The sequence below is a fragment of the Chinchilla lanigera genome, unplaced genomic scaffold (assembly GCF_000276665.1).
Source record: "Chinchilla lanigera isolate Chin_1 unplaced genomic scaffold, ChiLan1.0 scaffold00018, whole genome shotgun sequence".
Classification (NCBI taxonomy): domain Eukaryota; kingdom Metazoa; phylum Chordata; class Mammalia; order Rodentia; family Chinchillidae; genus Chinchilla; species Chinchilla lanigera.
The window spans coordinates 7,520,015-7,544,078 of NW_004955419.1; the positions used below are offsets into that span (position 1 = coordinate 7,520,015).

The 24,064-nt window shown below is 44.5% G+C and overlaps 1 protein-coding gene across 10 annotated transcripts in view; it reads left to right on the forward strand.

Annotated features, from left to right (window-relative positions):
* The window catches only part of Cdk5rap2 (CDK5 regulatory subunit associated protein 2), a 194,707-nt gene that overhangs the window by 107,838 nt on the left and 62,805 nt on the right, over positions 1-24,064 (forward strand). For 5 of the 10 annotated variants that reach the window (XM_013513198.1, XM_013513196.1, XM_013513193.1 and 2 more), the window contains 6 exons: positions 2,517-2,647; positions 3,869-3,978; positions 5,765-5,893; positions 12,463-12,558; positions 14,295-14,482; positions 22,989-23,418. In XM_013513198.1, coding sequence (XP_013368652.1) covers positions 2,517-2,647; positions 3,869-3,978; positions 5,765-5,893; positions 12,463-12,558; positions 14,295-14,482; positions 22,989-23,418 — 1,084 coding nt within the window. The remainder of the gene's footprint in view (positions 1-2,516; positions 2,648-3,868; positions 3,979-5,764; positions 5,894-12,462; positions 12,559-14,294; positions 14,483-22,988; positions 23,419-24,064) is intronic. The other 5 variants (XM_013513197.1, XM_013513195.1, XM_013513200.1 and 2 more) reach the window with 2 other exon arrangements.

The window sequence follows — 24,064 nt, forward strand, 5'->3', positions numbered from 1 at the left end:
CCAGTGTTGCTTTACCTCAGCAGTACTGTGACTGCAGGCTGGATTTTTTTTTTTTCTGAGGGGCTGTCCTGTGCATTATAGGATGTTTAGCAGTATCTCTGGCTTTATCCCATGCCAGTAGCACACCCACCTCCTCCTGCCACAGTTGTGACAACCAAAAATGTCTTTAGACCTTGACACATGTTCCTTGGGGCATAGCATTGTCTCCAGATAAAAGTTATGGTTGTAATGTGTGAGAATCAGAAAGTTTGGCTTAGAAGGATCCTGTGCATGGGAGCTGTGGGGTATGCAAAAGGAAGGAGTTGATGTTTGTTGAGCAGCTACTATGCAGACACGTTAGACACTGTGTCATGTGCTCTCTCCAGTCCCATCGCATTTAATCCTCAAAACAATCTCAAGGGACAGGGGTGGGGCTGGTGTTCTCCTCATTTTACAGAGGAAACTGGCGGGCCAAGGTCAGGGGCTGCTTAGTTACAGTGTGTCTCTGTGAGCCCAGCTCTCCATGTGTCCTTATTTTTACGCGCCCCCCTCCACCCGCTGCCTCTAGTCCCGAAAGAATACACAGGGCTTTTATTCCTTTCTGTGTGAAGCACCTTTTGTTCCACCAATTCCTCACATCTTTATATGATTCTGGAGTTGGGAAAACATAAATGACAGACACGGGAGCAGCAGCTGTGTCCTTTTCACCCCGTCAGAAAATGGAGGAGGGAGTGTGGCAGTTAGCTTTCCCCAGCCCTAATAGCAGGAGCTTCTCTAAAACAATCTCTCTTTTTTTTTTTCCTGGTTAAATGTCTCGGCAGCACAGCCACATCCAAGCTGTGCTGTGCTGTGACACCTCGGGAAGGTTTCCCATCAGCCGTACAAATTGATCATTATGATTGTCTTGAAATGGAACTAGGTACAAGTTGCTAGTGGGCCCCTTGGCTTGCATGAAGGCTGCTTCACAATGAACCGTCCTCAAAGCCGCAGGCATAGAAGATTAGACATAATGGTTTATTTTTATTCCAGCGTATGTTGATTTATGTGTACAGTTAGATGCATGGACCTGGAAAAAAAAATCTCTGAAGGAAAATATGAGGCTTGAATACCTGGCACATGTATTCAGAGCAATAGCTCCTAGCCATTTTGGGGCTCTTGACCCCGTTAGAAAAATGTGATAAAAGCTTTGGGCCCTCATGTTAGGAAAATCCTTATAATTAGTAAATGTTTACAGGTAGTTTCAAAATGCTGAACCCTCTCATAGGTCGATATATTCTCTAACCCTCTCATAGCAATATGTTCTCAGTGTGTAGAAAAGGAGACTTTCTGATTTGTTAAGGTGTGTTAGTGGCTTTAAAAATGTTCGTGTGCTTTGACCCACTAATTTCACTATTGGGAATCCTTTTTAAGGAAAGAACTTAATGTCAAACCACACTGTGGACCTGCACTGTCCAGTAGAATAATCAGTAGATAATGTCATCATTGAAGATTAAGCTTACTTTAAATTTCATGAAATGAAACAGCTCCTTGGTACATGAAGCTACATTACCTAGTGGCTACTGTATGAATCAGTGCAGATACAGGATGTTTCCGTGGCTGGAGGAAGTTCTGTTGGATGGGCCTCCTCAAGATTGATTCAGCCTCTGGGAGGGGCGTGTGTTCATGGCCTCTTCTGGGTTCTGGGCTTCCAATTCTGTATAAGCTCTCCATACAGTATCACCCGGATCTGGACGTGAGACCTGACCATCTCCCTCCCCCATCAAGAATAAAAATCCAGTCATACTATGCGTTTTTAGGGGGCTAACCCACTGCAGGGGGTTCTTTTGGCTCCTAAATTGATCCTTTTCTCTGTTAGTGTTAACTCACTCTTCTTCCTTGGTTTTTATTTTCCTCCTGCCCCTTACACTCCCCCTGCCCCAATATGACCTCTTTGATGGGAACAGCAGAGATCCTGTGTCTTTTTCTTTTGAAGTCCAGGGGCCAGGTAACTCCGTGGCCCTGGAGCCTCCTTCTCTACACCCCTTCTTCTCATGGCATTCATTATTCCAAAGAGGCACATCCTGGAGAATTAGATTATTTCCACCCACTTACATCTAGCAAAAACTCAAAATGACCCAAATGTCCACTCATAGTTACAGTCACCGGTGGGATGTTCACCAGTTTTAATATTAATAATCATTAAAAATGATGTCAAGGATTTCTAGAAATGTAGAGTGGTATTTAAGCCAGAGATGCATACCCGCGTTATACCACTCATTGCTTTTTCCATCTTGTGAAAATGCTTGTAGAGAAAAAGATTAAGGGGAGATGTAGGCTGCTGTGTGTTAATTGGGTATGGGTTCATTTTTGTTTTCTTTATACTTTTTAAAACAATTTTCATTTTCTTTATACTTATACTTTTCTGCAATGATTGTATATTTACTTTTATAACTAAAAAAAAACAAGTAACATAAAAATCAGAGAAAGGCTTGCTGGACTTTGTATCTTAAAGCGTAAACAGGTCTGTTTGACAATGTCTATTATCTTGTTTCACCAAGTGCCAACAACCTGCAGGCTGAGTTAAATGCCATTTTTGCCCTACGGAAGCAACTAGAGCGGGATGTGCTCTCCTATCGGAATTTGCAAAAGACCCTGGAGGAGCAGATCAGTGAAATCCGGAGGCGAGAAGGTGTGCATTGTCTTCTCTGTATGCTTCTGTTTGGTTCTTCCATTTGGAGGAAATGGAACTTTCATAAGAGGAGTTGAAGCAGCTTCAGAATTGTACCTGAGGATCCGTTTCCCTGGTGGCCATGTTGATGCTTCTGTGTCCAGTTTGTCCAGCTGGCTGCTCTGGGATGAGTGTTCCTGGAACCCACACTGCTGGGCTCATCCTAGTATGTTTAGCCCTGTCTCTTGCCAGGCCCAGATCCCCCTATGTTGTGGGATGGTATTTCATTCCTTTCTGTATCTGTCTCTAGGAGCCTGGGACATGCTATAAAAATTGGTTATTGTGGTGGGTTTGACATTTCTTGGGTACCTACTCTGTCTGTCTGGGTACAAGACAGAGTGCTGGGCTCTTTCATTCTCAGCAATGATCCTTGTGATCATTTCACTGGGTAGAAATGTATTAATTTCATTTTAAAGGTGGAGAAACTGAGCTGAAGGGGTGGGGATGAATTGATTTGTTCAGATTTGAGCCAGCATGTGCCCCCTTGGGTCCAGCTCTTTCTAGTTTCCTGCACTGTACTATAGGTGCAGTTGAACTTACCCATGTGTGTTAAATGCAATGCTGTTGGGCATGTGCCCCGCTCTCTAAATGTCCTTCCTCCCCCGCTTCTCCCCTCCCTGTTAGAATGTGCCATTTGTTGCGGAGGAGGCGGACCCTGACATGTAGGTGACCGCGACTCTTGTCTTGGCTCTAGCAGGCACTTTTTGCACTTGGTGTACTCACTTCCCATGAGGGCTCTGAAGCCAGTGAAAATACATCAGGCACTTTTATTTCCCTTGAGTTCTGCCCTTGGGGTCACATCTAATTTTCCTGTATTCTCGCCTAAGCAGAATCACTCGCTCATTTAAACTATCACCATTTGTTTGTGCCGTTCAGAACGGTCATCAGGCACAGCACTTGCTATGCAAATTGTAATTCAGCACTGGCCACAGTGAAAACCTACAGCCCAAGATGAAACTATATATTGAGATATCAGCCTAGAGAGCGAGGAAAATTGCTTCTGCTCCGAAGGTGGTACTTTAAACCCCCCTTGTGTACGTCTCTTCCCCTCCTCCCCTCCCTGTTCAAATTGCTGTAGATGGATTGCACTGGGAGCTGTCTTGGAAGGATCTGTTTCTGATATTCTTTTTCTCCCCACCCCACGTTCTTAATTTAATTTAATTTTTATTTTATTTTGGACAGAAGAACCGTTTTCATTTTATAGCGATCAAACATCTTATCTAAGTATTTGCCTTGAAGAGCACAATCTGTTTCAAGGGGAGCATTTTTCTCAAGAAGAACTTAAGAAAAAGGTACTGAGCTATTAACTTTTAGTGCTTTTATTTGTTTATTTGTTCCGTCTTGGGCTCCTGACAATGGGGATGTGAAACTCAGAAAGTCCCTTTCCTCTCCTGTCTTCTCGTCCCCCTGTTTTCCTGCTTGGCTCCTCCCGAATGCACTGCTTAGGCTGGAGACCCCAGGCCGGGTCTGCACCCCTGGAAGAAAAATTCCCAGGCCCTTCCAGAAACGGTGAACACTCTTTCTCAGCTCATTCCACTCTCCTCTGTGTTCCACACTGATGTCCTTCTTATGCTGATCTGTGGTTATTGGCTTCTTTGTCTCTAGGTAGGCTATAAACATCTTAAAATTAATGATCATAGCTTACTTATTTCTGATATCCCAATACCTCACACACATAGTAGGAGTTAATAAAAGTTTTAAACGATTATACTTATAAGTGGGATCAGTACATCTTGGTTGTATAGATTGCAAAGGTTTTTCCATCTGTCCGTCTGTGGTGTGGTTAAGGTTGTATATGTCTGAAGGTTCTAAGAACCATTGTTAAGAACAAGACACGTGGGCACAGAGGAGTCCGTGTGATTTATTGTAAAATTGTCTTAGATCGGGGATTGAGGTTTAGTTTCTTTTATGGAATCATTCACATCCTGGCAGAGAAAACAGACACACAAACAAACAATTAGGTTGCCATGAGAGGCATCTGGACAAGATATAGAGGTAGCTGAGGAGAGGTTACAGTAATTGCCCCTTACTTGATCAGGGGAAGCATCTGAAAAGAAGTGAGCCTTTGAAGTGGGTTTTGAAAGATGAACAGGAGTTTGTCCAAGTGGAGGGTTTTCTTAGCAGAGAGAAAGAAGCCCTTTAAGGCTCAGAAGAAGTAACAAGGAGACTATAAAAACTGGGGTGCTTTTGGAGGAGTAGAGCCTTGAGACAGCTGTTTTAATGAGGAGGAGAAGAAGACAGTCCCAGCTGCTGGCTAGTACTCAGTATGGCCCTGGTCAGGGCAGCAGGCAGTTTGCTTGCTTGGCACTTAGTACTGTCTTGTTCTACCCACCTTGGATTTTACTCATGCTATGTGGTGGACATCTACCGTGTGTAGTCAAGGTGGGGTTTTCCACTACATTTGAAGGGCTTATGATTGTCCCTCTTAAGTGTTTGAAAAATTACTGGATACCTCAAAATTACTTGAAGCTTTCAGGGAGCCAGGGTGTCTGCTTGGTGGCCTGTGTACCTGATCTAGCTAGAGCAGGAGCACTGGACTGGGAGCCAGGGGATCTTGAGTCTCAGGAGGCAGCTGCTCTTCCATCCGGGATCTGGCATTTAGGACATTGTTTTTATCTTGTTCTCCAGGACAGTTAGCTTCTTTGTATCTCTGGTTCCTTGTTATAAAACAGGGATGGGCATACTAGGCTGGCCACCTCCTCGGGATTTTTGCAGGCAATGATTGACAAAGCTTGCAGGAGTCTTTAGCTGTACATTGCTCTGTGATAGACAGCTGTTTTATTACCAACACTGCTGGGTAGGTATACAAAGAAGGTCTGTGCTATAGAAGCAGGTCTGACAAAAGTGTGGAAACTTCAGCCGTGGGGGCTTTTCCTCCAGAGGGTCTCCAGTAGAAGGCAGAGTTGGTGCTAGCTGTCGTTGACTGAGCACTGGAACTGTGTTGAGGGCATGAGATTACGGGGAGTTCTCACAGTAGCCTATCCTACAGATGAGGAAGCAGAGGCTCACATTAGACAGTTTGCCCAGGATCTCTTTGCTTTAAAGTGGTGATTCTGTTCTTCCGCTCTTCTCTCTCAGGTCAGTGAGCTCATACAGCTTGTGAAGGAACTGTACACAGACAACCAGCACTTGAAGAAAACCATTTTTGATCTTTCCTGCATGAGTTTCCAGGGAAATGGGGGAGCTGACCCAATAGAACAAAGAGAGGTAAGAAGAAACATTCCTGTTATCTTGTGCTAATTGCAAAAATACAACTACCCAAGAGCTTTCTCAAGCGTACATCTGCTCTGGGGAGGTCTCTAACTGAAATTCCCTTTATTGGATTGGGCTTTGCAGGCCCGGTTAGGTCAGCAGGTCTGTCGTCTGGCTTCCTCTGGCTTGGGTTGTTTCTGCACGGACATGTTCAAACTATTGTGATGCTTTTGACTGTGGTCCGTCCCTGGGATCCTGCTGCAGATGGCACATCTGGGTGACTGATGTGGGCTCCGAGGGATCTGGAGAATTGCCAAATCACCCACATAATTTGTGGAATATAGATGCAGCCTTAATGGCTCTGTTAACATTGTAAAACAGATGTCCATGTGCCCCACCTGAGGATTCACCCTGATGACTCCTGGGTCTCGGGCACTGATCTTTGTGGTGTGTTGTCTCGGGTGTTCTCTGTTCTTAACCTGCGCCGCATGGTGACGGTCCCTGCAGCCGTGACAGTGGGAAAGATCACATTGTTTCTTCCCTTTAGCCCCTCACTTGCCTAACTCACCCCTAAGAAGAACCTTGTTCCATGCCTTAGCGCTATTTCAGAAGACTGGAGCTACTCTCACCTGGATGCAGGTTTGTTTTGTCCTTGGGTCTCTCATGAGTGAAACAGGAATCTTCTTGCTTGGGATTGTCCTGAACTCAGCCTGCAGTGCTAGGTAATTGCAGGTCTCAGGCTTATTGCCACATCATTTCTTGGAAAAGATTTGTCAGCCTTAAGCTGTCTCCTCCCACCTTCAGAGAAGGAACTGCTCAGAGGTATTTATGCTGTGCTCTGGCCATCTGCTTTCTTTTGAGACAGGGAATATTATTGATCTTAGCCTCCAGGGCTCCAGATAATTTTGAAAACCAAGAGTAACTGCAAGCCATTTAGGGAAAAACAAGTCTCCTGGTTTGCTTCCTCCAAGGCAGTATTTTTAATAAGCAGCTTGTTCTTCACTGACTCCATTTGAGTCGTAAATGGAGAGTTTTGTTTGTTCATTTGCCCTTTGAAGAAAATCTGTTAAATGTCCCATTATGTCATTTGGAGAACAGAGGCTTTTTCTTCTGCCCACTCTAAGATCTTAATACCAGTCGATTCAGATTTGAGTCATTTGTCAGATTGCGCTTCAATTTGATGTTCCCTGTGAACAGGCTTGTCCTTTATAGCACAGTTCCCCATCTTTCTCCCAGAATGGGACAGGGAGGTCTGCGCGGGAAAGATGATGTGCCCATTATCGTCTGGAGCTGAGGGAGGAGAGGGCGTCAGGGTGAAGAGGGGTGGCAGAGGAGGGAGCCTGCTGTTCCCCAGGAGGGCGTTTCGGTCTCCTTTGATAAGAAGCAGGCCAGAAACAAACCAAAAATGCTTATGTTGTCCACAGCATTTTCTGAGCAGCAGGACTTGCAGAGTGGGGGCTGGGCATGATTCCTGCTCACTAGGAGACTATAAATCAGAGAGAGGGAGGAGGAGGGGGAGAATGTGAATGAGAATATAGTTTGTGTTTTTAAATTTCAAAAAACAGAGAAAAGGAATGAGCCCTAGTTCTGTTGCTTTATAACAGGTACAGTTAACTAGCATTTTGGAATCACTCCTTTCATATCTGTGTGCGTGCACATACCCTGTGGTGCAGATTTTGTCCTGTTTTTGCCAACTGCCATTAAGTCATGGCATCTTCTGCCATCTCATGAATGCACTGGAATTTAACGGCTGCCCCCTTGTTGGACAAGGAGATTCTTCCACGTGATTCAGTATTGTAAAGTACATACTTGTAGTCTCTGTACACAAATCACTTTGTGCGTGTAGGGTTTTGTTTCTTAGATTATATTCCCAGATATGTAATTACAAGGTCAAAGGAAAGATAGGGATATTTAAGTAGCATAGGATTTATTTTCACACACACATCCCAACAACTTCCATTTTGAAAAAGTGTAAAAGTTATTCGGGACCCTGGCAGAGTTTGTCAGGTTTTTCTTCAAAATGGTTGCTCTGGTGCAGAAGCACATCAGCTGGGAGCCGTGGTGCTGCCTCCCTCTGTGCCAGCTCCACCCAATACACAAAAGCCCAGGGCCAGCTATTCTTCTGTTTCGGTGTGCATTTGAAAACCTCTTATCAGATGCCCCTATTTTCTTATGTGTATATGTATGTATGTATTTGATTGAACTCAGGGTCTTCTCACTGAGGTCTGTCCTCAGCTCTTTCTAATTTTTTATTTTGAGACAGTGTCTTGCCAAGTTTTCCAGGGTGGGGTTGACCTTCTGAGTCCCTTGCATCAGCCTCCTAGAGTATGGGATTACAGGCATGTGCCGCCATGACCTGTTTATGTTTGTTGATTATTAAGTGATGTTATAGAAGAAGTTGGTTGAGATCTGCCACACAGGAGTGATGGCAGCGGGCTGCAGTCAAGCTGGTGAGCATTGCAAACCACGAACCATACAACACGTGGACCTCCCTCTGCAGGTGCCTAGGATACGCGGTAGAAGGCACTGGTACGGCATGTTGCAGGTGCTCTGCAAGGGTCACTGCATTGTCATCCTTAGGCATGGTTAGGAGACTGTTTTTTTGGCATGGAGAGAAAGCATGGCTAGATGAGCATAATTTAATGAGCTCAGCTATTTGTAGGGCTGTCATGTTGAACAAGAAATAGACCTTGTGTGACTCTGAAGGACAGAAATGGTACTCAGAAGTAGAAAGTGCTTATTAAATGTTCTATTAAGAGTAACAGGATAATATTTGGTTTGTCAGAGTAGATTTAATTTCATTAAAAGGAGGAATATTCTAACAATTCAACTTTAGAAGTTCGTTCTTACGAGTTTCACTAGGCTTAAAAGGCCTTGGCACAGTGCCTGGCATGTAGTAGGCACTCAGTAAAACATAGCTATTTCCATTTTATTTTGTATTTTTAGGGTTAGTGGCAGAGTTGGAATCCTAACCCTTTTCTGGCTCTGTTCAGAGATGTCCTAACAACACGCTGGGCAGTGCTTCTGAAATCCATTGGGTATGTGGCTTTCCTGAGCACCTTGTTAAAATGCAGGTTCTGCTTCTACCAGCCTGGCATGGGGCCCAAGAACCTGTATTTCTGAGAAGCTTCTGGGTGATAATGCTTCTGTTGCTCTGAGGAACGCATTCTCAGTAGCAAGAGCAGAGGTAATCCTGAAAACCATTTGGGTCTAAGTTCTCATTTTGCAAAGGTCTTTACTTACACATTTGTTCTTTCAGCAGTGTTTTACTGAGCACCAGGCTCTGTCTAGTGTGTAACAAAGAAATAGGGCTAGTGGCCCCAGCAGTATTGCTGGCGGATTGCAGAGTCCTGAGGAGCCTGGAGCCGGCTGTCAGCCCCACTGCCAGGGAGGAGGAAGGGAAGGAAAGAGGCAGGGGGGGAACCAGGAGAGGGGTGGGTCACAGTGTGGTATTTTGTGGAGGGCATGTTAAACAGTGTCAGATTCTCTGAGAAGGCAAGGAAGAGAAAACAACTGAGGCACGTGACCTAGGCTGTTTCCTGAGAGTGAGAGGAGGGAAGAGGAGCGGGGAGATGGAGATAGAGCTGGTTGACAGAGGGAACTGTCAGGACCTCTCCCTGGCTGGTGGCAGGGTCGAAGCAGAACCTGGGTACAGTGACTCAGAGTTTGTCTTGACAACTTGTCCTTTGTCTTTGAAAACTACTAAGTCACATGGATATTGGGGTCATTTCCCTGTGTCTATAAATTTAATTTCTTGATGATTACTGGAAACTGAGAGTTTGCTTTTAATTTGCCTAAGTCAGCAGAGGTAGAGAGACATGCCGCTTACTGTGTCTTGAGGAATGGCATGGTTGTGATCCTGGAAAAGCACAATAACTGAGATGTTTTTGATACTTAAACTTGGAATGACCCAATTAATGATATTAATGATAATTTGCTCAGCTACACTTAGGTGAGCTTTTCTCCTATCCACAGGAGGTACCAAGGGGCTTCTCCATTCCTGCTCCCTGACCCCATAGGGATTTTACTTCTGTGCTAGAGGTCTTTGGGGACCTTCCTTGGGCAGTTTCTGGACAGTGGTGGCAGGAAAAGTCTCACTGCAGAAAGTGAGAAGTGATCCTTTTCCAGAAGCTTGGAGAGAGAATGGTCAGTGACCACAGTCCATCATCATTCCAACTTACCTTTTTGAAAAGTAAATTTATTTTTAGCTGATTTATAAAAACATAAAAATTGTAAATATCAAAGGAGATACCCTGTGATTTTTTTTAGTGCATGTATACATTATGAAATGTTTAGATCAGGTTAAATATCTGTCTCTTCAAACATTTCTCATTTTTCTATAGTGAAAGGTCCAAATCCTACTATGAAATTTGCTGTACATTATTGTTATCTAAGTCACAGTACTGTGCATGAACACACCAGAACCTCCTCCTCCTGTCTAACTCAACAGACCACCCACTGGGCAGCCTTTCCCATTTCCTCTCCTGTAACCCTTCCCACCCCCACAAGTTCTAGGAGATCAACTTTTTATATTCTGCATGGAAATGAGATCATGAAGGACTTGACTCCCCACCTAGATTCTGTTAACATTTCCATGTATCCATTATCACTGTGCCTAACTTTTTTGGATAAATTTTAATGAAAATTCCAAATACCAGTATATTTTCCCTAAAAACTTCAGCATATGTATCTTTAACTTCAATACATTTATAGTTACCTTTTCTTATATACAATGAAATACAGGGATTATAAGACAATATTGGCTGAGGTTTACACATATATATATCTGTGTGACCCAGACCCCTGTCAAGATTCCATATGTTCCTTTATTGTCAACCTGATCCCCACACATTTTGGCTGCTTCTGTAATTTTGTCCCATCATGGATTAATTTTTCCTGTGCTAAGGCAGATCTTCATATAAACAGAATCATATAGTATGTTCTCTTGTGTGTAAACTTTTTTCATTCACTGTGTTTTTGAGATTCATCCATGTCATTATGTGAATCAACAGTTTGTTCCTTTTTGTGGTTCCATTCTATGAATGTATTGATCCTTCCATTCTGTGGGTAAAGGGTGATCAGAACATTGAAACACAGGTCTTTGTGTGGTCATACACTTTTTTTTTCTCTTTGTAAATGCCTATGAGTAGACTTACGGGTCATAGGGTTATTATTTTTATAAGAAATCACCATTACTTTTTCCAAAATGGGTTAGCTTTTTTATATTCCCACCAAGTTTGATAGTTCTAGTTGGTCTGTATCACTTCAAAATGTTTTAATAATGAAGGAGAAAACAATAGAGAAACAGAGTTCCTCAGCGATATTTATAAACTTTTATGCTTTAGTAAGTATAATTACACATATCTAGGCTCTTTAATGCCTGGTAGGATAATAGGATGTGGGTTTTGATCAGCAGGTCTCTTTGATCCTGATTGCAGATTTGGATGTGGGTAGAATGAATGTGTTCTGGCCCTGAGAATTTTCTGTAAAATGACATTCTAGAGTCAGTTCTTTTTTTCTTCCAAAATAAGGTTTCTCCTCTAAGCAGATCAGAATTTAAGTTGGGCTGGGAGAGTTATGGGCATAGTGAACTAAATGTGGGAACTCATAAAATGAAACTGTTGAAATCGAACCCTAAGCATCTCATATGTGGAGCTACCCAGCGAGTGACCTGGCACTCTGGGTTTAGCACCTTTGGTGCAGAGTTAAGTACTTCTCAGCGAGAGAGATTTGCCATGATTCTGAGACAGCTGCATTGGACTCCCTTTCTCTCACTTTTCCTTCAGTTACGCAGGTGTTCCATGACAAGAATCCTTGCTCTTCTGGTGAGCTGAGGTCTGGCTTTCCTGAGAACTTCATGCTGTCCGTTCTGCAGAAGGCAGAATGCAGCATACAGAAGCCTTGACATTTACGCTTCTTTAAAGTGTTAGATTTATGCAGTCTTTATAAATAACTGTCCTTCATTTCCAAAAGCATAAAGTTACCATCAGACAAACTCAGTACTCTTCTCATTAATGGTGAGGGCTTTTTGTCAGCAAAATGACAGTGTTGCTGGGACTGTCCGTCTCAGACATGTGACAGTCCGACAGGGGGTTTGTGCCCTGTGTTAAATAGGAGACAAGATGCATACATTGGCACACCATAAATTTCACTTACTGCTTTTTTTGCTATGTGGTATTTTCAATTCCATCAATAACTGTTTGCCAAAATCTTGTGACTTTTACCTAATCTGAAAGTAGATTTAGCAGTGGCAGAAGTGGCAGCAGCACACGGGTGGCATAGTCAGTGTCCAGCTGTGTAGAAAGACCAGGCGAGGGCACAGGCGATGCCTTTCATTATTTCTTGGGGAATTTGTCCTTAAATTTTACTTGATCCTGGGTAGCTGTGTGTGATTAGCCAGAATGAGCAACTCTTAACTTTGGCTCATTTTTATTTCATGGCTTTGGCATTTGTTCCTGCCTCTTTTTTTGTTTGTTTGTTTGGTTGGTTTTTGTTGTTGTTGTTACATCAGTGACTTATTCACACGTAGTCATGCTGCACTTTGTTTTGGGTTGCGTTTTCACACCATTCCATGCTCCATGTAGCTTCTGCCTAGCAAGGGGAACGAAGACACTGTCAAAGTTGAAGAGGATGACGGGACTAATTTCCAAGGCGACCAGCATTTGGAGCCGAATAATGAGGTAGGAACATGACAGTTAACTTCTTATTCTCCGCACGGCACTCTTCCAGAGCCAGCCTTCAGTTTGGCATGTGTCCAGTATGTTTCCTATTCCTCCACCTGTATTGACCACCTGCTCTATGCCAATCTCTTTGCTATCAGAAGTTATAAACTGGATGACAGAACCAGTCACGAAACATGAGAACAAACATATCATTGCCAGTGAAAAGAACAGAATAATGGAGCTGGATGGATGTTTAGAGATCTAATCTAGCCTATTCATTTTATCCTTGGGAAACCGAGGACTTTGAAGGAGGTGATTGATCTGGAGTGCAGAGCAGGTCATTGTCAGAGTTGGGACAAGAACCCTCATGTCTAGATAGCCATGAATGCTCGGACCACTTGAATGGGTAAGGGGACATGGGTGGAAGTAAGTGACCTTCTTCAGTCTCCTGGTGTTATCTGGGCATGGTGAGAATTTGACCCCATCCCGTAGGATGCTCTTCCTGTCACCTAACTACTGGTCTGGTGGACTATGTAGTCTGCAGGGCTGGAAGAACCCTGCAGACTGAGCTGTGGTAGGAGATAGGAGGCTACAGGTGTGGCCTTTTCAGTCTTCACAGTGTTCGGCTTTGTGGTGTCATGAACAGAGATACCATAGTGGACATAGTTTCAGAGAGCAAAGCAACTGAAAGCAGGGGCTTGGAATCAGATAGGCCTGATTTTGAGTCCTGGCTATGGCACTCCCCTCTGGTGATCTTAGTTAACCCTTCCTTATCCTCTAAGCCTGAGTTGCCTCATCAGTGAGGATAGTAATACTTCCTTTGGATTATTGTGATACTTAAAAAAGAAAGTCATGTAATAAGTGCTCAGTAAATGATAATAATCACTATTTTTATTATTCTGTTCTAGACTTTTCCATCTTTGGAGGTTGCTTGTTCGATGGATTTAATAACTAGATTGGTGGCAAACAAGACCTATAAATAACAGCTCATTTGTGTGGGTCTTGTCTTCCATTTTAAAAAGTCTTAATCATTTTTCCAGTGTGGAGAGATGGGGTTATGGCTAGTATATATATCACTAGCAGCAATGAAGTCAAGAGAAGTTATTTATGGACTGGTAGAAGGAATTTACAGCTTTGGATAGGGGAGAGAGAATGCTAATTGCGGTACCACAAGACATGCCCAGCACAGGCTTTCACTAGCTGCTTCCGTGGTGCCACTCTTGTGGGACTCTCAGTGACCCAAGAAGGTGGATCTGCAAATAACATCTGCATGGGAATTAGGAACTGTCCACCTTTCTAATGAGACGCTTCAAAGCCATGTTAATTAACATGTGTCTGTAATGAGTGAGTCAGCTTTCTGGTATGGGCAAGAAGTTTATAATAAATGTTCAGGGCTCTGTTGATGATGTGGATGCCATGACCTCCTCAGGAAGAACTTTCAAGGAGACAGCCATTGGGAGAACACACGTCCATTGTGTACCTGTAGGGAGTAAGACATTCATTTTATTCTCCAGCCCACTTCGGGTGGTAGCATTGCTGTCCCCGTTTTATAGATAAGGAAAGTGAGGGTGCCTTGAAGTGAGTGTGTGTGGACCTATATGCCTGTATCCCTCCTTTTCTTTCCTTCTCCCCTTTCATTTCCTCTCTGCTTATTTGTACTCATTTGCTCTGCTTCTCCATCCTTTTCCTCTCTTCCAGGGATTCCTTTCTCCTCTTCCATGTCTCAGAATTTGATCAGATACTTTTGTTTACAGATTCTGGAGGACTGTGCCAAAGGAGGTTCTAAAAATGGCTATTTAAAGCACACGGATTCCAATAGTTTAGACTGTGATGGGGCTAATAAAGATGGCTGCCTTGGAGACCAGAACCTAGAAGGTGTCAAGCTCTTGGGCCTTCTTGCCCCTTTCTTCAATGAGAGAGCCCTGCTGTCACTGGAATCCAGGTAGGTGTGGGCCCAGGCGTGGCTTTGTCTCTGGTCTGAGGGGAGAACACACTCACTTTGCTAAATGGATTTAGAGGGTGGTGCTGCACAGTATACCTGAGCGAGCTCCCAGAATGGCTCAGAAGGAATCTTGCCAGTCGTGCAATTAGGTAATTAGGCTGTGCGCGGGCGGCAGTGAGGGGCCTTCGGCACAGCCTCGTGCAGGCCCATTAGAAAGAAGTGAAAGAAAGCTTTCCTTGAGAATTATTCCTGGGAGCCCCAGAAATGGCTGCTTGGCCATTGGTGAAAGAAATCAGCCCTGCTGGAATCTCCTCCGGTTTCTGCAACAGCTTAAAAAATACCACTGTAGTTGTGACTGCTGTTTTATGTTGAGCTTGAACTAAAATTCTCTTCTCATTATATCTGCTGGGAGTCATTCCTATGTGAGGAAATACTACAGGTTGTTTTCCTTAAAGCAGAAAAAGGAGAAACATTCAGTATATCTGTATCTTTTAAATTAATCCTGTATGAGCCATTTTCCCATTCATATTCTTTCTAGTTCATCCGTGACTGCTGCATGGGCCTTGGAATCAGAAAGAACTGTGCTTTCATCTTTCAGTGCCTCAATTTCTCTGATCACTTCCTATGGTGGCTGTGAGGAGTGGGAAGAAAATCTTTAAGAAAAATAGGTGGCACACACCCTGTGTTCAGTGAAAGTTTTCAATTCTTTTCTGTACAGATAGAGTCATTAAATTCTGCCCAAGACCCTTGGCAAGAGCCAGACCTTGTAGTATTTCTTATGTCACTGCTGGGCTAAGACTTACATCATGTTGGACATTTCTTCAGTGGAAAAAAGGATTGAAACATTCTGTTTTTGTGACTCAGCGGGGCAACTCTCCCCAGTCATTGATACCCAACATTTTTGAAGCACCAGTCCTTGGGGGACATGCCCAGTGCCTGTTCTGGCTTAGTATCCCAGGGAATTAGGTAACCACAGCTACTGGTATGCAGAAGCAGAGGGTTTCCTAAACATCAGGGTTGTAAACTTGACATCAGAGTTAGGAGATAACCACCATTTCTCTGAGGACCACTTAGGATGTCTTCGTGGGATAGATCCCTTCTAATGGACGGGAGCTTGTCCGTCCCAGCCAATTGTCAGGCAAGCACGTGGGCTCTGATCTTCAGTCTTCCATGTTTATATTCTAAATGTTTTGATTTTTAAGAATTTAGATTGAATTACATTTTTGAAGAAAGCACCTTCTAAGCCAATGCTACAAGCTGACTTGTAGCATCTTGTGTTTAGTTCTGTCTAGGGTACCCTTGTAGGTATCTGCTCCATAGACTTTCTGGCCAGTGCTAGTGTTAGACTAGCTCCAGTCTGATGCCCTGACCTTGGTGTTTGTGCCTGTGAGTGACTAACCCCATGGTGCTGGAGTTCAGGCGCCTGCAGAAAGCCTGGCTAGCACACGTGCTCCACACCAGGCTCTGGCTGGGCATGTCACCTGCCTATCTCATCTCACCTTCATAAAAGCTTTACAGGCTATTGCAGGTGATCTTCTTGGTCACTCAGCATTTCTTTAGCTAGTTAGTGGTAGCACCACTGGAGAATTTTCTAGGGGAAGTAATATTCTTATTGGTTGGGGGAACACCAGTTCCCTAGACATTCCTTCCAGAGGTGTGTGTGCTGTGTTTCCTTGGCCTGGAAGAAGCAAGGTTTGGAGTGAGACAGACTGAGCTCATGTTTAACTGTACCTTTAGATCTTGTGCATCACTACCCATCTCTGTGCCTTCATCTGTGAATGAGGGTTGGGTGGGTTAATCACAATTGTTTACCACATAGGAACTTATAAGGATGAAATGAAATAATGGGTATATGGATTCAGGTCAGTACTAAGTGAGGTTTTGCCAATATTACTCTATAAATTGTGTCCTTCCAATTATTCCTACCCTTTCCCTCTAACCCCAGGTAAGATTCTTGGCTTATGCAAGTACAGCTGCCAACCAGGGATGTATGCCTCCGTATTCACTCATGAGCCTGGTCTGGTAACCCCAGTGCACAGGTGTGATAGACTCAAGCCTAAGCTGGCTCAGTCTCTGAGTTCTTCTGCCTTCTAGCCATGTACCCCGAGACTCAAGGGGCAGCATAGTGGCTAGGCCCCAGAGTAACTCTGATGCAGTGAACTTGTCTGTTAGGATGGACTAGGAAGCAGCTGTGCAAGTAGTTACATTAGTCTAACTAGTTGCCTTCCCCTTGATCAGAGTAGCTCATTGGTTGAAGGTGGAGTGAAAAGTGCAGCGTGGCCCACCTTGGAGAAAGGGCTGGCAGGTCCCACCCCTGCCTTGGCATTCACTGTGTGTGGGATGCCCAGCCCATGCTTTGCATGTTTCTGACTTATGTGGCCCCCATTCCCTAGAGAACATGGTTTAAGATTTTACCACCGTAAGTTTTTGGTGTTTGCAGCCTAAAATTAGGTGTGATAGTTCATAGCTAAGAAATTATAAAAATGTAAAAGGGGAGCTTTTGGGGGATGATATACTTATTTAAGAATTTAAGGAAAGGTGAATGCAGTCTTGAGTTTTAGCCAGCTCCTAGGAGATCTGAGTCAGCAGTTTTGGGGATGGCTGTGGGACAGGTAAGCTGCCACCTGAATGTGAGCCCAGCAGGGGTCCACAGAAGTCCTCAGAGGATCACCAAAGGGACTAGGTCTGTTTTGGCTAGGGAAGATGTCTTATCTGAAGGTAGATTCCATATTAGAGAGGGACTAGACTGTCGGGATCTAAATAGGACCCCAGAAACCCAGCATCCTCCTGAGTGCTCCTGTCTCCTTCACCTCCAAAATCTGAGTTCCAGTCATTCTGCCTCTTCAGTAGCTCTTGAATCTGTCCTCTTCTCTGTCTCTGTTGCTTCCTCTCCCCATAGCTTGTGTCAGATTTCTCCAGGATCACTGCAGTGGCCCCCTAACCAGTCCCCTGCAGTTATCCTTGCTACCTTCCAATCTGTTTTCCCTTGACTTCTGGAGCAGTTATTTAAAAATTCAGTGTATCATCCTATCTAAACCCTTGAGAGAATCTCCACTCTTGGGGTCAGGACCTTTCCATGGCTGGCCAGACCCTGTGAGAGCTGGTAACCCTCTTCCTTAGCTCTCTTTATACTGTTCTTGTCTTGCCTTCTGTGCTTCAATCGCAATCCCCTTCTTCCAGGACCTTGAAGGAGTCGAGTGTCCTTTGTTTTAGGATCATTGTTCATGCTGGTTCCACTAAACAAACACTCCTGGTTGCCCCCTCTGGTCCCCCCACCCCCCAAGCCCTTTGATGACCTCCTTCATGTGCTGTATCCATGCCTCTATAAGATTCTGACATGGTCAGGAACTCAGGTTACACATGTGCATAGGGCACGCCACACTATGTTTATTGTCACTCATTTCAAAATGAGCATTCAACATGGCACAGACAGGGCTGTTCTACAGCTTCTCTTCTCCCTTACTCCCACCCCTTCCTGGCTAATGACCTTGATCCATATATCACTGAGAAAACAGAAGCAATTGAATGCAAACCACTGCTGGCCTCTGTAGCTGCAAACTATCTTTCTGCCTGTTGCAGTAGAAGAAATATCTCTGCTCCTACCAAGACCAGTCCTCCGCTGTGGCTTAGTTCCCGTCCTCTCTTTTCTGTCCCTTCTCTTTTCTGCTTCAGTAGTTTTTCCTTAAATTGAATCATTGCAGTAGCTCATAAACATGAGACATACCTGATATCTGACGTTTGGGAAAAGTACCCCTTGTCCTCTGATTTCACATCCATTGCAGCTACTGCCCCATTTCTGTATTCCTACTCAAAGCAGGATTTCTCAAAAGATTTGTCTGTCTTCACTGCCTTCAGTTTCTTCCTTCCGTTCTCTTTCTACCATTCTACGTGTTTTGATAACTTTTGTTCTGTCGATCAAGGTCAGCAGTAATGTCCAAGTTGCAAATCTAGAGTCTGGGGTCCACCTCTCAGCAGCAGCTGGCCTTTCTCTCTGGCCTGTTTCCTTCTGCCCCAGTGGCTACTCCTACCCCATCTCCTGTGTGGAGACTCTCTTCTCACCTCTTCGCTGTACCTTTCCACCCTCTCATGACGGCAAAGTGTGCTTTGTGACTGCTGGCTGTGTGCTTATAGTCCAGGTCGCACAGCCAGCTTTGCAGCTTTGTCTCTTCTGTCCTGAAAGTCCTCCAGTGGGTTTCCATTGCTGACAGTAAGATGAGAATTTCTTGACCCTGCCCCTACCATTTTCTGTCTTCATCAGCCACCTCTCTTGTTCTCTGGCCCTCAGCCACTGACCTTTCTGTTCTGCATATATCTAAGCTTGGTCCCACCAGTAATAGCTGTTCGCTTTACCTGGAATGTACTTTAGCCACATGTATATGACTAGCAGTGCCTCCGCTTGATATCAGCTTTGTAGAGAGGCCTTTCCTGCCACTCCATCGAAAGGGAATCTTATTTGATGCTTTGTCTCTGGATTTATTTTTTCCTCCTTCCTTACCTCCTGTTCATCATTACTTTACATTGAATTACATAGTCATCAGTGTATGTATGACTATGTCTTCTCCTTAACAGAATGTAAGCTCCATTCTCTTTTTCACCTTGCATAACCACTGCCTTATGTTTCACACTGAAGTACTCAATATGTGGTACTCAATTAATAGCTCAACCTGATAGCAGAAAGAAAGTTTAGAAAACAAGGAAGAGTTGCCTCTACTTTGGAGTCAGAAGGGTCTGGGTTCTAATCTTTGCTTGGTCATTTTGCTGAGGGATCCTGAATCTTTGTGAGCCCATTTTTTCATCTGTAAAATGAGGTTAATAATAGTCTGCTCTCCTAGTCTGAGTTTGAGGAGTCAGTGTATTTAAAGGATGAGGCACATGGTAAATGCTTAGTAAATGTCAGTGCTTTTCCCTACACCTTCTGTGTGGCGCAGATGCTCAGGAAAGGGCGTATAAGCACTTTCTGGGTCTCTGACAGGACCCTTGGACTGAACCATTCCAAAGGTCCTGGTTACAGTGACAACTTAATAAATTTCCTATTCAGATTTCCAGGAAAGTAATACTTGAAATGTTTTATTTAATAACACCACTGCTTTAGTGTATTATAATGGCCTCTTTTACCATCTTTTACCCCATTTGTAAACTTTTTTCTTGGATTTTATTGTGTGTTATTTGGTGGTGAGGAATGGTCCTCCTTTGGCTAGCTGAATAGTAATTGTCATTATTTCTTATCTGTGTTAGGGAAGGGGAAGGAAAATTTAGGTTACTATCTCCTGATGCTTGTAATACCAGAAATACGTTTAAAGTGTGGTTTTTCTGTCATTTAAGATGGCTTGCGTATCCTAGATGATACTGCGATAGAAGTGAGCAAGGCACCATACATTTTAGTTCTGGTTTTTATTTCTTTTATCTTAGGAAAGCCGAGTTGACCCTGCCCTGATCTGTGTCATAGGAATCGGCTATGGGGAGGGCCTTGTCCTCGCCCTCAGAGGGTGCACTGTGGAGGATGAATCCGGTGTCTGCTACTTCCAAGAGAAGCAAAGATGAGAGGGCAGTAAGGCCAGGGTATGTTATAGGAACTGTAGGGTCTGGTCTGACTATCTCAGAAGATTTCTCGAAACAGTGCTGGAAGGAGGAAATGCAAGGAGAAGAAAAGGAAGTAAGGTCATGCGGTCGTGCTTCTCCTACAGGCCGCATGGCCTCATCCTGACCCGCATCATCCCTCTGCTGGAAGGCAGGCAGCCTGCCAACCAGCTCTGCCCAGAGCCGGCCCCATTTCTTCCCCGTCTAATTCTCCACCTCAGTTTCTTCATTTCTTTGTTTCTTTTGAATGTTTCCTTCATGTTTTTGGGTGATAAACATTCCTATTTTGAAGTCTTCTTTTATGAGTTCTGTTTTCTTGAGAGTAAATTCTCTAGTTTCGTGTTGTCTTTTTTGTTGGGTTTTCTGTGCAAATACAGTTTGATTGTACTAACGGATACCACCCATATTCTCCCTGTGCGGTGGTCTTGAAGTTGCCTCAGCTCGACTTCTGTAGTGGTTGATTGATTATGTCAACTTGAGAAGTTTAGAAGCTTAACTAAACTTGGCTCAGCAATTGGCTCAGCAGTTGTACACCCTCGGGTGTAGAGGAGCCATCCTAGGGTGGATCATCTCCTAGAAAATATAAAAGGGAAATGAGGAAAGACAGAGGAACTTCCATTCCTTTTGGAGGAGCTCCAGTTCTTCACCTTCAGCTTGGACTTCGCCTCCTGGCTTCTAGTGCAGGCTCCTCGGCTTCCACCTTGGATCCTTCAGCCTTCTGTCGCAGACTCATCTGCCTCCTGGTACGGACTTGCACGGAACTCTGCAGTGAACACCAGACCCTGGACTGAGCCCTTCGGTTTTCAGTGTGCAGACACCCTCTGCACACTTCCCCATACAACTCTCTGGCTGACCGTCGTAAGCCAATGTCGTAATTTCTTATAATCTGTACATCCTGTGTTATATCTCTTTCTCCAGTAAAACCCTGACTGATACAACTTCTTAATAAGGGTTAGTGACATTTATGTGACTCCTCTTTCACCCTGGGAGTTGAACTTCTGACTCTACTACTTTCTGCAAAGGCCCCCATTTTGACCCCCTTTTCAGGGCTGTTCCTGCTGTGTGTGATCTATAGGTACCTTCCTCTTGAGTTTGAGCCTACTTAGTGACACCTTGAAGTACTTTCTTATTGTGGATTTTTACTGTCATTTCTGTGATCAGAACAGAGTGGAAGGAGTTCCTGTGTGTGCTCACACCACTTTCTTGGCAGGAAATCTCTACCTTTCTGGAGCACAGGCCTTTTAGGGACCTCCTTTCCTCCATGTGGCCTGCCAGACTCTTCGTGTCTCCTTGGCTTTGTTTCCCAGCTTCAACTCCTTATTGACTACACTTTGGTGACTGTTCTGTCATTGTTCTGCACTGATCCCCTGCCAGCCTTTACTCAACTTTTGCTTCAGACATGTTTCTTTCACCTGTAGTCTGGACACTGGAATAGTTGACTTGTTTTTTGTTGTTGTTGTTGTTGTTTGTTTGTCTTTTTGAGACAGGGTCTAGCTATGCAGTTCAGGCTGGCCTTGAGCTCACTTTGTAACCCAGGCTAGTCTCAAATTCACAGTGATCCTCCTGCCTCAGCCTGCTGAGTGCTGGGATTACAGGCGTGCGCCACCATGCCCGGTTGGAATAGTTGACCTGTAACCTTACCAAACTTCCTTTTTTACGTTGTGGAGTGGTGGTTTGTATGCACACTGGCTCTCACAGCAGTCTAAGTCCTCGCTGGAAAATTTGTATCCCTGTTTTCCCCTAAAGTACCTGGCCCAAGAAACACACTCACAAAAGAGGTGTCTTAAATCACTGGCACCATACCACGTATTTTCCACACTGGCTTAGTTTTGTTTCTTTGGAAAGCAGAGCTTGAGATACAGATGTGGGTACAAGTGATTAATTTGGAATATGGCACCAGGGAGCAGGAGTGCCGGAGAGAGCTCAGAGAGAGTGAGACAGTGAAAGCCGAGCCAGTAAGGGTGCAGTATTGATCTGGTAAATGCTCGAGGCAGCTGGGGCCCCATCCTGCTGGGTATCCTCTTAGAGACAGGATAGCCTGTGCCTGTGTTGTCCTGTGAAGGTTAGAACCTGAGATATTCCCTGCACAGATCTCTTCCCCACTGACTGAGGGTTCCCCAGAGGTATCAGCTGCCCCCCACCTCCACACTGCTTGCCTGGCTGGCTCAGAGAGCTTTAGAAAGAACTCAGGCAATGAAATGCAGAGGTGCTCCAGATGGGACCAGCTGTGTCTGTAGGAGCCATCCCACAGCTGCAGCTGAAGTCAGAGGGGAGCCAAGGATGTGCAGAAAGGAACATAAAAAGTAACTGCCACCCAGACACTATCTTGTTTAATCCTCATCGCTCTCCTGTGGAGGAAGACTTAGCTTCTTTGCAGAGAAACTCAGAGTTAGAATTTGAAGCCGTTTTATTTTATTTTGTTATTTTTTGCATGCTGGAGATTGAATCCATTGCCTTGTGCAGGCCAGAAACCTCTACCCCAAAGGCATTTCTACGTGCCTCCAAAGCCAGTGTGCTGTCCGCTCTACTTGTACTCATGTTAGTGAAGCATCTCTTCGTTAACATCTATGTGTTGAGCACCCAGTATACACCAGAATAGATCCAGTTACGCATGGACCAGACAGGTTGGTGAGATTCATCCAAGGCCACTCTTGCCCTGATGAATGAATGAAGCCGGGGTCTTGCACTGGAGTTGGGCACCCGGTAATGTCTTGACACCTCGTAGTCCCTCTTCCTCCTACCTAGGCCCAACCTACACCCACCACCCATGTAGCCCACTCACTTGCTGTGTCCTTGTGTCGGGTGCTGCTCTTACCCATGGAGTGAACGGGCATGGTGGTAACTGCCTTGCTTGGGTGTTGTGAGATTACATGGACTAACAAAGTTGGTAAAGGACATGTTTATTTCTCTTGCTTCCTTCTCTTTGGAGAAACAGGCCAGACCTTCTGATAGCACTACATGAACTGCTTCTGGAACAACTATGCTTAGCAGAGCAGGTGGGTCCTGGAGAACACCTTGATGGTGAAACTGAGAAGACACTTAAGCAAATGGCCATTCAGCTGAGAGATGAACTTGGACATTTGGTCCAAGCCAACTCATTCACCAAGCCACACGGTGAACTGAAGTCAGCAGGGGCCCAGCTAGGAAAGATGGGTGAAGTGGCCAAGGTGGAGCTGAAAGATGCCTCCGTGCAGACTGTGCCCGGGGAAAGCCACCTGCTCAAGTTTGAATGCGATGGAAAGAGAGAAGCTTGGGAAGAGAAGCCAACAGATGCCATGTTCGGTGCTGAGCCCGAGAACGAATGCAGGATGCCAGGACAGCAGGCCACTCCCTTTCCTTGCCCCAGTGTGGCCAACAAAGTAAGTTTGTATATTGCCTCCACTGCCACCATATTTTTCCTTTTATGTGAAGAAAATGTCTGGTGTTTCTCTGCCTGTGCTGCTTTTGTTCTCCACCTCGAGGTGTGCGGGCCCCCAACTGGCCCCCTCCCTCCCTATTTCCTGTCCTCACTGCCATCCTCTGACTCCCCTCCCAGCCCTAGCCCTATCTCATTCGTCTATATGTCAGGATATTTTTGTGTTTTCCTTAGAAAAGCCATATGTAGGATCATGTTTATATATCTGTCTGTAGCTTTCTCTTTTACATTATGTATTGAAGACATTTTTCCTTATACTGGCTATGTAAGATTCTAGTGTGAAGATTCTTTACTGGAATCTATATAAGATTCCAGTAAAGCTTCGCCTGCTGATGGACGTTTCCTTTAGGAGGCTGAAGTAAAGTTATAATGGCTTTAGCATACTGGCCAGCATCTAAGAGCCTGGGCTGGGACTCCTACTGTGTCTGACCCCCTTCCCTTGGCCAAGCTACCTTTCAGTCATGGTAGTCCAAAATGGTACCGTAGATAATAAACATTTTAAAATAAAGCACAATTTCTCTTCTTTAAAATGCAAGCAGGACAGATAATTTTAAACAAAAATTATTTAATATATTTGGGAAAATTAAGTC